Source organism: Paroedura picta, chromosome 7, assembly GCF_049243985.1.
Source record: "Paroedura picta isolate Pp20150507F chromosome 7, Ppicta_v3.0, whole genome shotgun sequence".
NCBI classification, from domain to species: domain Eukaryota; kingdom Metazoa; phylum Chordata; class Lepidosauria; order Squamata; family Gekkonidae; genus Paroedura; species Paroedura picta.
The window spans coordinates 102,199,428-102,213,504 of record NC_135375.1 but is presented as its reverse complement, the minus strand read 5'-3'; the positions used below and the strand labels follow the sequence as shown (position 1 = coordinate 102,213,504).

General features: G+C 48.6%; 1 protein-coding gene across 2 annotated transcripts in view; it reads right to left on the bottom strand.

Annotated features, from left to right (window-relative positions):
- The window catches only part of PIANP (PILR alpha associated neural protein), a 43,159-nt gene that overhangs the window by 16,076 nt on the left and 13,006 nt on the right, over nucleotides 1–14,077 (bottom strand). The window contains exons 1-2 of one of the 2 annotated variants that reach the window (XM_077345788.1): nucleotides 1,468–1,498; nucleotides 1,149–1,216 (exon numbers count right to left, since the gene is read on the bottom strand). In XM_077345788.1, coding sequence (XP_077201903.1) covers nucleotides 1,149–1,165 — 17 coding nt within the window. In that variant the 5' untranslated portion in view covers nucleotides 1,166–1,216; nucleotides 1,468–1,498. Of the gene's footprint in view, nucleotides 1–1,148; nucleotides 1,217–1,467; nucleotides 1,499–14,077 lie in introns of those variants that run through there. The other variant, XM_077345787.1, reaches the window with a different exon arrangement.

The following is a 14,077-nucleotide window of genomic DNA, read 5'->3' as shown; positions in this document are numbered from 1 at the left end:
AGAGAACAAGAGATGGGCGTTACTCATTCGGAGAGTCTCCTCTGTTTGGCAAAACAAGCCGGGTCCCAAGCTTACAGTGGGGGAAGGGGAATCTCTGCCAGGCCTCATTGCCCACGGCCACTCTGAGCCTCGGGTGCAAACAGGAAGTTACCAAGGGCAACTCTAGGAATCACCAGACTCTCTATGGTTTTACTTTATGGTTTGTACTTCTGGTAAGTATGAGAGGATGTGTTTTGCAAAAGAATTTGCACTTCTTGGGGTGTGGGGAATGTCTCCAGTGTGGCCGCCCAGAAATAACGCTAGGATATGACTGTTCTCTGCTCTTGTGCTCTTTGCAAGGACAGTCTAGGGTTCCCATCCTCCAGGTGAGGCCTGGAAATCACCTGGAATTACAACTGATCTCCAGACAACAGAGAAGAGCTGCTCTTTTGTATCTCACTTTTTACTACCTGAAGGAGCTTCAAAGTGGCTTACAATCACCTACCATTCCTCACTCCACAACAGACACCCTGTGAGACAGAGGGGGCTGAGAGCTCCGAGAGAGCTTTGACCAGCCCACAGTCATGTGGAGGAAGGGGGAATCAAATCCAGTTCTCCAGACGAGAGGCTGTCGCTCTTCACCGCTACACCGAGCTGGCTAGAGCTCAGCTCCCTTGAAGAAAATGGCTGCTTTGGAGGAAGGGTTCTTTGGCATTGTCCCCTGCTGCATTCCCGCACCCATCACTCCCCTCCCGAGAATCCACTCCCCAGATCTAAAGCTAATTCCAGTGTGAACCCTGCTGAGGACCTCTCTGATCCCGTCACCCCACTTCTCTTGGGGTCCCCCCCCCGTCTGTCCGGCTTCCCTCCCTGCTTCTCGGTGAATGGCAGCTCCTTGAACCCATAAGGGGTGTGCGCACCCAGCCACCCTCTTCTGTTGCCTCCTGTACTGTCGGTTTGCTTGCTTGGGACTCCTATGCCATCCCTTTCCCCTCTTTACTGCCCGGGGCATTGCACTTTTCCTTTGCTTGCAGGTGACATGCAACCGAGCCCTCTTCCCATCCTCAAGGTAGGAACCCAGAAAGCCAATGAGGTGTGGCACATGCCGGCCCCGCCCTCTGGTCCCATCTCCCGACCTGCTTACACCAGCAGCAGCGTTGTGATCTTACCAGGTCCTCTTCTCCATATCAAAAGGCAGCTGCTTCACCAGTCAGCCGCAAATGTGTCATAGTCCTCACTAAAGCCGGGAAGAAAAAAGGGAGAGAGGTTAACTGCATGTTCTCTGTTCTCCCCCACTCCCCCCTCCCCCCCCAAAAAATAATGTGCAGCTGAGGTATGCTTCTCCAGGCCTCTCTGGCCTCCACTCTTTTCTGCTGACTCCCTGCTGGAAATAGGTCTCTGTGCGATGTCTCCTGACTCAGACAGGAACTCTCTGCACCATGGTGGGATCGATAGGGACACTGACTCTCGCCTTCTGCCCTCACCGACCTGTCCTTAGAGGGCAATTTCCTGTTTCGTGAGTCCTTCCTTCCCTCCTCCGCCATCCTTCAAGAATGCAACGTGGTGGGTGCAGAGATGCCTCAAGCATCTCTCTCCACCCAGCTATTTAGATTAGAACAGGAACTTTCTCTTGACCTCTAAGTATGTAGAATTAAGTTGCTAATAAATAGTTACTATCTTTGTTAAGTGCCGCCTTGGTGAATGTGCTTTGCTTTGTTTGTTGTTTTCTGACTGCATGCACTCTGCCCACGCTGCCATACTAACGCACTCTGCTAACTTTCGGGATATTAAGACTTTATCACAAGTCAATCCAATATTTAATATCCTTCCAATGCATCGCAGGCTGGAACGCGCGCAGAGAGGCTCAGGAACGTGCACGCTCCGGCGCATGTGCGCCCGCGCCACCACAAAACACACATGCGTATTTTCTGGGCATCCACAGAGTAACCCATGAGGAGTTACGCGTACAAGCCCGGCTTATAGGAACGCCTGCGCTGCTCCCCGAGGAACCCTTGGGGGGGAAATTAGGTGCCTCTGATTTCTGATCACCAAAAACAAATGGGATTCTAATTCCTGGGTGTATTTATAGCTAAGAGCGTGGAATCCATTTAATATCAAGAGCCACTTTTGCTGAGTGTGGAGACAAAGGGCGAGGGGGGGGGAGGTGGAAGAAAGAATAGGAATAAAATTAGAATGATCAACAGAGGAGATAGCAAAAGGGAATGAATCAGCGGGAAAAGTGCAAGCCTGTTAAAGTATTTAGGGGGGGGGTGCCTCCATAAAATATTCAGTGTTTACTTTCCGGCTGGCTAGAACAAATTTTCCACACTCCCCCTTCCCCCCCCCCTTGACCTCTTCCATCACCGCCCCTTCAAGGCTTCTATCCATCCATCAATCCATCCACCCAGCCCACTTTTTTCTCGCACAAACAGAATCACTTTTGAGACCAAGGCAGGCGTCCAGCTGGACACGCAGCCAAGAGGGCAGGCCTGAATCCTGTCAACTCAGGCTTCCTGGTTGCCAGAGAGCCTGGCCTTGGAGCTGGTCTGAGGATCCCCAGTCTTCTCAAAGGCGAGCTGTCCTCTGCATCCAGGGGGACATCTAAGGATCCATGCATGGAACAAGATCTCATGGGTGGTGGTGGAATTGGAGGTGCTCCCTGGAGGTGTCAGACAGACATTTGCACGGCTGGCAGAAGTCTTCGAAACTTAGAAGGGGCGGTGGGGGGGGAGAGGGGGGGAATCAATGTGTTAACATTTTGCTGACTTGTTCGCCGGAGCTGTCAGACAGACGACGGTGAGCCTGAAAAGACAAGAGCGGACTCTTCCCTTGTCTGTCAGTTTCCTCTGGTGGGGGCGGCGGGGGGGGGGGAATCCTCCTCCACCCCATCTTGTCCCCCTCCCCACCCTGGATTTTGGGTCCCTGTGCACGTAGACACACCTGGGGAGCAGGAGAAGACAGGGAGAAGTGACATCTTAGAACATAACGGGAGCAGATGGCCATATTCTCAAAAAAAGAAGAAAGAAACAGACAAAATGCAGGGAGGGTATATTTTTGTCTCCCGACAGAAGAAGAAGAAGAAAATAAACTTGCTTCTCACTTTATATTCTGGTAAATCTGACGTACGTTTTTACAACATGCTAAAATGCTTCTTTTATGGCAGGCAATTATTGCTTTAATACTTTGAACACGCTCGCAAAGAACATGATTCAGTGGTGATTAGACAGTTATGCTGTATTTAAGGAGAGGCCACGATCCTTGGGTTAGAGCCCTGCTTGGGGTGGGGGAGCTGCTCGAGGGCAGGGGGAAAGCCCGGTCCCTTCCGTGCAAGGGGGCTGCCAAGGAGATATTAGCTGCTCCTGTTTCGGGGTGTGACATCGAGTTTGGCCCGGCCTCGAGAGAGAGCAGGTAGGGAGGAGAAGGAAAACATGGAAACCATTAAGTTTTTTAAAAACGTGTAAAATTGAGATAAGATTTGCTGGCAATGTGATTTTTAGATGAATGATGACAGAAGAGAAATAAAAGGAGATGTGATATCTGCAACCTGGGTAAGAAAATGAAATTTTAGAAGGGAGATTTCACCAACAGAGGAATTTTAAAAGTCGTACCGTATATACTCGCATATAAGCCGACCCACATATAAGCCGAGACACCAAATCTGACCACAAATCATGGGCAAACTTATTGACTTGCATGTAAGCCAAGAGTGGGAAATGCAGCAGCTACTGGTAAATTTACATTAATTGAGGCATCAGTAGGTAAAATGTTTTGGAATATTTATTTCAAAGAAAAACAGTAAACTAGCTCTGTAAGTGCAAAAAAGGGTCAACAAGAACATCCAGTCTCCCCCCCCCTCAACAAATACAGAAAAGGCAAAAGGATGAATCAACAAATACAGAAAAGGCAAGAGGATGAATAGCTGCTGGTTTTTATACCCCGCTTTCACTAACCAAAGGAGTCTCAAAACCGCTTACAATCACCTTCCCTTCCTCTCTTGATGCCAGACACCCTGAGAAAGCTCTGACAGAACTGCTCTGTGAGAACAGCTCTGGCAGGAGAACCAAATAGTGCCCCCCTAGACCAACAAACCAGAGCAGAACAACAGTACCATAAGGAGGCAACAAGTACAACACCTTACCAAACTGGGAGAATGGACAACTCTAACTACAACTACAGTCCTCCCCCCCACCCCAGAACAAAACATTGAAATAAAGAACTGTAAAACTGAACACTGAAATAAAGAACTGTAAAAAATCAACTTTTAAAAGAACCCCAAGAAGAAAAGGCAAACAATGCTACCCCTCAGATAAAAGAAGAAACACTAGGCGAAAGAAACAGTAAACCCCCAAGCACCACAAAACCCACTCCACCCCAGGCCCAGAAACCAAAAGAATAGTTTGGAAGAAGTTATTAGGAAGAGAAGAAGAAAAGGGGGGAAAAAAAAGTTATAGTCCCTCTGTCAAACCTTTTATGTCCTACAAGCTGCCAGAGCAAGAAGCTCAGCTTGCAAACACATTGCAAAAGGCAATGCAATGATTGGCTGGCTGCATTTCACAGCCGGAGAAGGCTGTTATTTCAATTGCTGTATATACCCACATATAAGCCAAGGAGGGCTTTTTCAATGTGAGAAGGAGAGCTGAAAAACTCGGCTTATACACGAGTATATACGGTGTGTTATCTTAATGTTGATTAGTTTCAAGTTTCCTTGAGGAATTGTTTTCAGCTGTAAATTTAAGGGCTTCTCTAACCTGGACAGAGGGTGTACATCAGGGGTGGCCAAACTGTGGCTCTCCAGATGTCCATCGACTACAATTCCCATGAGCCCCTGCCAGCACTTTCAGGGGATCATGAGAACTGTAGTCCATGGTTATCTGGAGAGCCACAGTTTGGTCACCCCTGATGTACACGAAGGCTCAAACAGACCATGGAAGACCCTGCCTCTCCCTGCAAATTCTCAAGCACAAGAAGCCTCAATTTGCCTCAGGTTGTACAAGGAAAGGAAAAGGGGAGAAATCGTTCAACCTCCTCTTGGGGGTTCCCGGGTTTGCTCTTAGCATTTTAAAAGACTGTTTTTTGAAAGGACCTCCCCCCCCTCCCCGCCTTTAAAAAGCTAGCAGCAAAACAGGGAGGCTGGATTTAACCAACAAAACGGAGTGGAGGTCGGAGGGTTAAACCCCTTCTCCCTTGCCCTGCACGGTCCCAAGGCGAAAGGAGGCTGCAGAAGACGGCGATTCGCATGGGAGCCAGATGGATGATCTTCATCTCTTCTGTCTTGAGCCTTTCTGTCAGCACAGATGTCTTCCTCCCTGTTCAAACAACGCCTCAGCTGTTAATCCCCTAGGCGGCCAATGAGCAAGCTACACTCCAAACCTGATTTCCCTCTGCAACGGATCTACAAAAAGTGAGCCACACATGGCAGATGACACAAGGCTGCCATTAAAAGCAGCAGCCTCCTGTTTCTTCTTCCTTTCTCCCCTCCAAAGTTTAGGGCAGATGCAATGCAAAGACTCCCTTGCAAGCAGCAGCGGATGAAGCCGAGTCGGGGGCCATGATGTCACACCCCACACTTTGCGTCCGTGGGAGATGCAGGGCAAACGACGCAGGGGTGCCGTTTTTGATGGCAGCCACGAGTCAACCTCTAGCCATCTTTTCTCATCACCAAGTTATCCCGCCCTTCTTCCAGGGTGCTGAGGTGGGGGAGATGTGGATGGTTCTCCCTTCCTCCATTTTAGCCTCACAACAGCCTTGCGAGGTAGCTGAGAGGGGCAACTGACCCAGGACTGAGGACTCGAATCCAAATTCTGGTCTGAACGGTAGCCACTGCACCACCCGGCCTCTCTCAGAGGGTGGTTTGCAGAGGTAACGCTGGGGCACAGGGAGCTTCAGCCTCTGTGAAGGGCTATATAACTGCAATCTATTATTAGTCATCCTGAACTGTCCCCGACAGGCAGCTGTCAATAATCCCGTGAATTCCTGTCTCCAGGCATGGAGATTCTACCTCCTCTCCAAGCAATTCACTCCCATCACTTGAACTTAGCCTGACGTTCCTGGCCGTTCAGCCAAAAGCCTGCCTGCCTGTTATTTAAACCCGCGGCTGCCCGTGAACCCGGCGAGCATTTGTTCTCCCTCTTCTTTCTGACATCCTCTTAAATATTTAAATACCACTCCTTAATCTTCTTCCCGGCCCCCCCAGCAAACCATACCTGGCTCTTTCGGCTTTCCCTCATGCGACTCGCTTCCAAGACCTTTTTATCCCCAACGCGGCTTATTTCCAAAGTCTTTCTTTTGATTTATCAGCATCTTTCTTCATGGCAAACCCCCTCCCCTTCCAACCTTCAGACTCCGGAAGCTTTGATGGTACAGTTATACTGAGGACAGGTGTTCTGTCCTAGAAAATTTGATGAAGGCCTTTATTCTTCAGCTCTGTGAACTACGAGTTCCAGTATTATGGGCAAGTAGCAACCCAGCTGCAGGAGGTGATGTCCTGCAACTCTAGAGTAGTCTCCCACTGGACGCTGACCACAGCCAGGAACACCGTCCTTCAACTCCTGTCCCATGCACACAAAACAGTGCTTTGCAAGAGCTTAAACCTGCCTTTTTCAACCTTGGATCATGGAGGGACCTCTGAAATAATTTTTAGGCTTCAAGGAACCCCCGGAAGTGGTGCCATGCCCCTTCAGAGAAGTGGGTGTGGAAGTAAGATGTGGGAGCCAAACAATCAATCGATTCATCATTACCATTGTGGAGAAAGTAGGGTGTAGTCTGCTCGGGGCTTTTTACCCACTCCCAGCTCGAATAAATCCCTCCCGTCTACACTGAATTCGATTTCCATTTTGATTTGGGGCATTTTAAATTTCCCCTCTGCAACCTGCATGATTGATCCGGAGTGACCCTACCTTTCCCCCACGATATCCAGAAGTAGATATAAGCCTCGATATTTGAGAAACCGCCATCAGTAAGTGTGCAGATTTCTGCTTTTTGTGAACCGCCCAGAGCTGCAAAGAAATGGGTGGTATAGAAATCTTAATTAATTAATTAATTAATTAACTTCCTTTTCCGTGCCTCGCAGCAAAGCAATCTTCCCTGATTGGCCAGGGTGTCAGTTCAAAGACTTCCTGGTTCCCAGTTGTAAGGCTTGTCTTAAAGTGACTGCGCTCCAGAAGGCCTAACTTCTCTCAGCAGAGATTTGCCTCTTGGATTTATTCCCCCCTCTTCTGCTGTCTCCAATCCTTCCCCGCCCCCCACCTTGTACAAGAAATGAAAGAGACTCTTGCTGTGCTTGGCTCCCCTCTCTGCTCTGAGCTTCTCTAATCAACTGCAGAACACTTTCTGTTTCAATTGGGAGGACGGATGGATAGAGGAAGACCCAAGTTCAAATCGATCTGAATTCAGCAGGATTCACAGTGGAATAAACAAAGTAAGTGCAGAATCAGCCTAGGCCTGTACAGCGATGGGGGAAGGGGGCTCCAGGGACATCTAGTGCTGTCAGCGGCCAACCAAACTTCTGGGAAAGGCTGCGTAACCCTGGGGAGCTCTGGTGAAACCCTGGTTGGGAATCCCTGGCTCAAACAGAGATTCCTCAAAGGGTTACTTTATAATTGAACACGGAGGTGTCTAGGAAGAGTGAGTTTTGCCTCTTCCCCTTAAGCAAGAAGATAAGAGTAAAGAAAGAGGGGGAAATGATAAGGGAAAAGAAATAACCGTAATGAAGCTTTTGAGGCCGGGAAGACAAGCTTCAGGATTGTATGACTTTCTCTTCTCTGAGGCATCTTTAATGTTACAGGGCCCCTGAAACAAGCCCTTTGGGGTGTTGTCTGCTTAGATCTTGAGAAATGTGGCTTTAAGGGCGTTCTTTCGGCCCTTCCCTCTGGGTAGTGAGAGTAGGCTGTTCCCTCCAAGGCCACTGAGCCCCCACTGAGACCTTCTGGGCAATTTCTTGCTGGAAGGGCACTGCGACCGAAGTGGGGCCATTCGAGTTCCCCTCCACCAGAAGGCTGGGGCTGGTGGGTCTTCTCTAGCCTGAGACAGCCCCCTCACATCTGTTCTGCTAGAAGAACAGCTAGGAAAGCCTGAGGGTTGGACTGCTACCCCCCCCCCCCCCACACACACACACAGTCTTAGCAACAGATTATTTACAAGTGCTCTCTCTCTCTCTGCATTTTGCAAAAACATGCAGCCTTGAGGAAAGCCACTAAACCCGTTTCCGCTTTAAATGTGACAGGGTCAGCCAGCCCTTCCTGCCTGGTACTTTTCAGCTTCAGAATGCCTTTTCCTGACTCCCTGCTTCACTGCACCCCAACAGAGATGAAACTCACAAGCAGCCCTTACAAACCGAAGGGAGGATGGGAGACAGATGCTCACATTTAAGAGCAGGAGGCTCCCTCAGCCCCTTGTAAGCACAATTGGACCTGGACCGATCCCCCCTCCATGTTGATTGGATCTGGCCCTCACTCCTACTATAAGAGAACTGACACTTGGGCTGAATGGGGGGGGGAGTGAGGGTTAGGGTGCCTATAAGATTGATTCGCCATGTCTAATTGTGATAATTTATCATTGTTTTTATGGGACGTCTTACGGGTTTTATTGTATTTACTGATGTTGGAAACTACGAGACTGTCGGAGAATGCGGTATAGAAATCTTTTATATATATATATAATTTATTTCCAGGTCAAATTTGAGGTACTGCAACTTGCTCTTTTTTAAAGCCAGTCTGTCAATTGGAGTGTTTCAATGCTGTGCACCAGTGGAATTGAAAGTCATCTGCCAGTAGGAAGTCCCTCTGTCTCCCCCATTTGATTGACCCTTCAATTAAACATTTCGACATCACATTTCCATCTGTGACAGCCAAAGCTGTTTAAAAACAATCCAGAGATTTATTTTAATGCTGCAGAAGGAGGTTTTGCTTTTATACCCCGCTTTTCACTACCCAAAAGAATCTCCAGGTGGCTTACCATCGCCTTCCCTTCCTTTCCCCAAAGCAGACACCCTGTGAGGTGGATGGTGCTGGGAGAGCTCTGAGAGAACTGTAACTGGCTCAAGGTCACCCAGCAGGCCTCATGTGTCACAGAGGGGCTTACAATTGCCTACCTTTCCTCTCCCCACAACGGACACCCGACAAGGTATGTGGGGCTGAGACAACCCCGAGAGAACTGCTCAGCAACAGCAGCTCTAAGAGAACTGTGACTGGCCCAGGGTCTCCCAGCTGGCTGCATGGGGAGGAGCGGGGAATCAAACCCAGTTCTCCGGGTTAGAGGCTGCCGCTCTTAACCACGACACAAAGCTGGCTCTCCCTTGATGTCCACCCAGTATATTACAAACCACGCCACCAAGCCAACCTCTCTTTCTGCAGGATGAATCAGCAACACTTTGCCAGCCTTGCACAGAACACTCTTGAACTACGAATCCAGCCCAGCATCAAAAATATCATCCCAAACCAGGTCTAAAAAAGGCAGGAGGGCCTTATGTCCCTATAAGAACATAAGAAGAGCCCTGCCGGATGGGGCCAGTGGTCCATCTAGTCCAGCATCCTGCCTCACGCAACAGGCAACCGGTTACTCTGGAGGTCCAACAACAGGGCATAAAGACAAAAGCTTTTGCCCTGATGCTGCTTCCTAGCACTAGGTTTTGAAGGTTGACTGCCTCTGAATGTGGAGGTCCCCAATAGGCACTGATGGTCCTAACCACCATGTATCTGCCTAATTCCCTTTTAAAGCTGCCCGTGAGACTCTCTGTAACCACCTCCTCTCTCTTCCCCGCCCTGAACTATGGTTCCTTCGCTGCTAAAGGTTCAACTCTTTCTTCTGGCCTGAGATGAATGACAAAAAAGAGAACAAAAACCCAACCTGAGAAAACAAGTCAGGAACCTGAAGGTTGAGTAGCAAATATATATTAAAATACAAAAACAAATATTATTAAGTTTTATTAATAAAATTTTATTAACAAATTTTATTAATAAAATATTATTATTATTAAGTGCACGCTAAGAAGATTAAATGAGCCTCTCGTGGCACAGAGTGGTAAGGCAGCCGTCTGAAAGCTTTGCCCATGAGGCTGGGAGTTCAATCCCAGCAGCCGGCTCAAGGTTGACTCAGCCTTCCATCCTTCTGACGTCGGTAAAATGAGTACCCAGCTTGCTGCTGGGGGGTAAACGGTAATGACTGGGGAAGGCACTGGCAAACCACCCCGTATTGAGTCTGCCATGAAAACGCTGGAGGGCGTCACCCCAAGGGTCAGACATGACTCGGTGCTTGCACAGGGGAAACCTTTACCTTTACCTTAAGAAGATTAAGGCATAGAGTTGAGGCCAAACTCCACCTTCCGTTCCCTCCATCTGAACCTGGGCAACAAATTAAATCCGTGTTTCCTGAAGGTGGTTGTGGAGCATTCTTTTAATTAGGAACTGAGTTTTAATTGCTAATGGTTTTAAATCTTTCATGTATGGCCTTTTAAATGTTGTTAACCATCCCGAGACTGTCGTCAGAGAGGGGCAGCCTAAACATCAAATCAATAAATAAAGACCCAGTCTGTGCAATATTGCATGTACAGTCTCAGTGCTTGCCCATGCTATGACCATAGATCAAGCGCATTTCCATCCAGATCTTCACTGGTGGTCAAATAAGCTATGTGCAGAACACTACGGTTGTAAACGGTAATGACTGGGGAAGGGAATGGCAAACCACCCCATATTGAGTCTGCCATGAAAACGCTAGAGGGTGTCACCCCAAGGGTCAGACATGACTCAGTGCTTGCACAGGGGATACCTTTACCTTTACAGCACTACAATATTACAATGAGACATCTGGTTGGTCGTACAGGAATCATAAAACGTGAAGCTCCCACCAGGAGATAGTAATTATTTCTGATGTGGAGCTCACAAACAAAATTCAAGTAGTCAAGAACCACCATTCTGTCCTGGGCCAAGGTTCAATTCTGAGTGTGCATCCTCGTGCGAAAACCAAATCGTTTTCTTTTCCACTTAACGATAAGCATTTGTATTTTAATACATATCTGCTACTCAACCTTCAGGCTCTTGACTGAGTTGAATGACACACACCGTGTTGTTCCCCAGCTACATTCTTCACTTACGGCTGAAGGCGGCAGAACACATACAAAGCTACTCTATCAAGGAGAAGCGTAGGCAAAAATCATCCTTACGGATACCTGTCATTTAGATTTTATTTATTTATGGGATTTATCGGCCGCCCCTCTTGAGCCCGTCGTCTGGGGCAGCGTACAACATTGTAGATAAAAAGCCAACAAAATACAATACAGTAAAATAGAATAAAAGTACTAAAGCTAACGCAAAATATCCTATGGTGGCTCATTGCTTATTAATTCCCTTTTTGGAAAAAATGTAGGAGGAGATCCAAAACCGGAAGGGGAAGCCCATATGTCGTTCTGATCTTCGTAGCGTCCTGGCCACAACCATATCCCTGGCGGAAGAGCTCTTCCTTGCAGGTCCTGAGGAGTTTTGCTAGCTCTGCCCGGGCCCTGGTGTTCTCCGGCTCTTTCCACCAGGCAGGGGCCAGAACTGAGAAGGCCCTGACCCATCGAGGCCAATCAGAACTTCTTTGGGAGAAGCATCAGGGGGAGCATTGGATCCTATGACCCCCTAACTCAGGGGTAGTCAACCTGTGGTCCTCCAGATGTCCATGGACTACAATTCCCGTGAGCCCCTGCCAGCAAACGCTGGCAGGGGCTCATGGGAATTGCAGTCCATGGACATCTGGAGGACCACAGGTTGACTACCCCAGCCCTAACTCACACATGGTTTGCCACCATCTCTTCTGCCTTCTGTTTGCCTTTTATTTGCCTGGCAGCTGATTTCAAGGCAAGGGATATTCGGAGGTGGTTTGCCATTGCCCGCCTCTGTGCCCTGACCTTGGGGTTCCTTGGCAGTCCGAGATCTGACGGGGTCACTCTAACCTGGACTATCCAAGGCAGGATTTGTGTGACTGACTCAAGTAGCTTGTGCGACTCAGGCTTCATCTCCACGGAATTAAGGCGGCTTTGGCTTTTTAAATTGGGGGTCGGGGTATTTTTCAGCTCCCCCTTACCATTCTGCCCAGGAAGTGTGCCCCCCTTTTCGTGTGGGAAAACCTTTCTGCCTCAGGGCAATGGGCTGGGATGAGCTGCAGACATCAGAAAGAAGTGGGGGGGGGGCACTAACACATCACAGTTAATGCTTCATGAGGATATTTATAGGCTGTGCCGTTGCTAAATATTTAAACAAGCTTTGGTGAGAAAGGGGGGGGGCTCCTTTCCTGCATCTGCTAATGCACTCCTCCCCCCCCACACACACACACAGACACACTCCCACACACAGCAAGACCCACCTACCCACTCCGCCCCATTCTGAAGAGAAAGCCAAGGAATTTTGGGCATCTCTCTGCTGCCCATTGTAAAACTGTTCAATGGGGAATGGTTCAGGCCAGCAAACCTGGTACCCATATGTGTGTGGGGGACGACAACACGTGGGATTGTCATCTGGCAAAGGACGGACTTTTCTCGGCTTTACGTTTTAGACAAGAATTTCTCCTCTCTCTCTCTCTCTCTCTCTCTCTTTTACAGGCAATACAAGCCAAGATCAAAACATGACGATAATATTTAGCATTTCTAACACATGTCAGAGCAGGCGGCTCGCTTCCTTTTATCCGGTTCTCATCCTGACAAAAACTCTGGGTGTTCACTCAGCTCCCTTCCCTACCTTGGGTTCTTTGCTTCGGTCTGACCCCCTAACTCTTTTCCAGGTTGCTTTGCGCCCAAGGCCTCCAAGCTGTCTGTCCCAGCCGCCTCCTGCCCCAAGATGTCCCTATGTTTATTTGCTGTTTTCGAAGGTTGGGCAGCTCTCACTGTTTACTAATTTAACAGGATTAACTTTTGCTTATATATTCCCACTGTCATGATGGTCAGTTCATAGTCTGAGGGAGAGTGCTTGCACTCGAAAGCTCACGCCTTGAATAAATCTTTGTTGGTCTTAAAGGTGCCACTGGACTCTGATTGCATTGTGCTACTTCAGACCAACACGGCGACCCATTTGAATCTCTCGTCTGGTGTGTTATCTACGCCTTTCCAACTTCAGTTTAAACTCCTCGCTCTCCACTGACCTCGGGGAGAGAGGGGGGGAAACGGATTTCCATTCTGCTTACATATTCTGAGCTCAACTACATGTTACAGCTGTGATTAGACTATTCCCCCCCTTGCACATTTAGCTGCCAGGACTGCTTTATCAAGGAAAAGAACGGCATGGGCGGGTGGGAAGGATTAACTTTTTCCTTCCCTGCCATTTTTTCACTGGAAAAAATGCCACTGTTGAGTTGTTTGTACAACCCTTGGGAGGGGACAGGGCTGACAGCTCCAGGTTGAGACATACCTGGAGATTTGTTTTGGGGGGGGGTGGAGTCTGAGGAAGGTGGGGTTTAGAGAGGAGAGGGGAGAGGGGCTTGGGGTCAAATGACGAAGCGGACATTTCCTCCAGGGGAACACATCTTTGTCACCTGGAGGTCAGCTGTAATTATCTCCAGCCACCACCTGGAGGTTGGCAGCCCTAGGAGGGGGAGAATGGTAGTTGCAGGTTACCCTTCACAGGAATAAAAGCACCCAAAAGAAGCTTGAAAGCCACAAGCATTGTCCTGAGGTAACTGCGCTCCATCCCTTTAACCCTTCCCGTGGGTTTTGTGTACCCTTTGATGCCACCCAGTGCATTTCTCATGATTTACCTTCCTTTTTTAAGGATGGAGACTCAACTGGGCTACATGTGTGGTGGCAGTGGTAGCCAAATGAATCAGAGCAGGCTCTGGGTTCGAATCCCTGCTTGTGTCAGCTGCCTGGGTGAACTTGGGCCAGCCACACTATCTCAGCCTAGCCTACCTCACAGAAGTGTTGCAAGGAGAAAACAAAAGCAGGGGGAAATGATGCAAGGTGCCTTAGGTCCCCAACTGCGGGGAAAAGCAGAATATAAATGGATTGAATAAATTTCCTGCAGCAAGAGCATTGTGGATTCTGTGCCAAAATGGGCCTGCTGGACTTTTCATTGATTCTGCATAAATTTTGCCACTATTCATAGTTTGCATAATGCATTCTGTTTAGGAATAATCT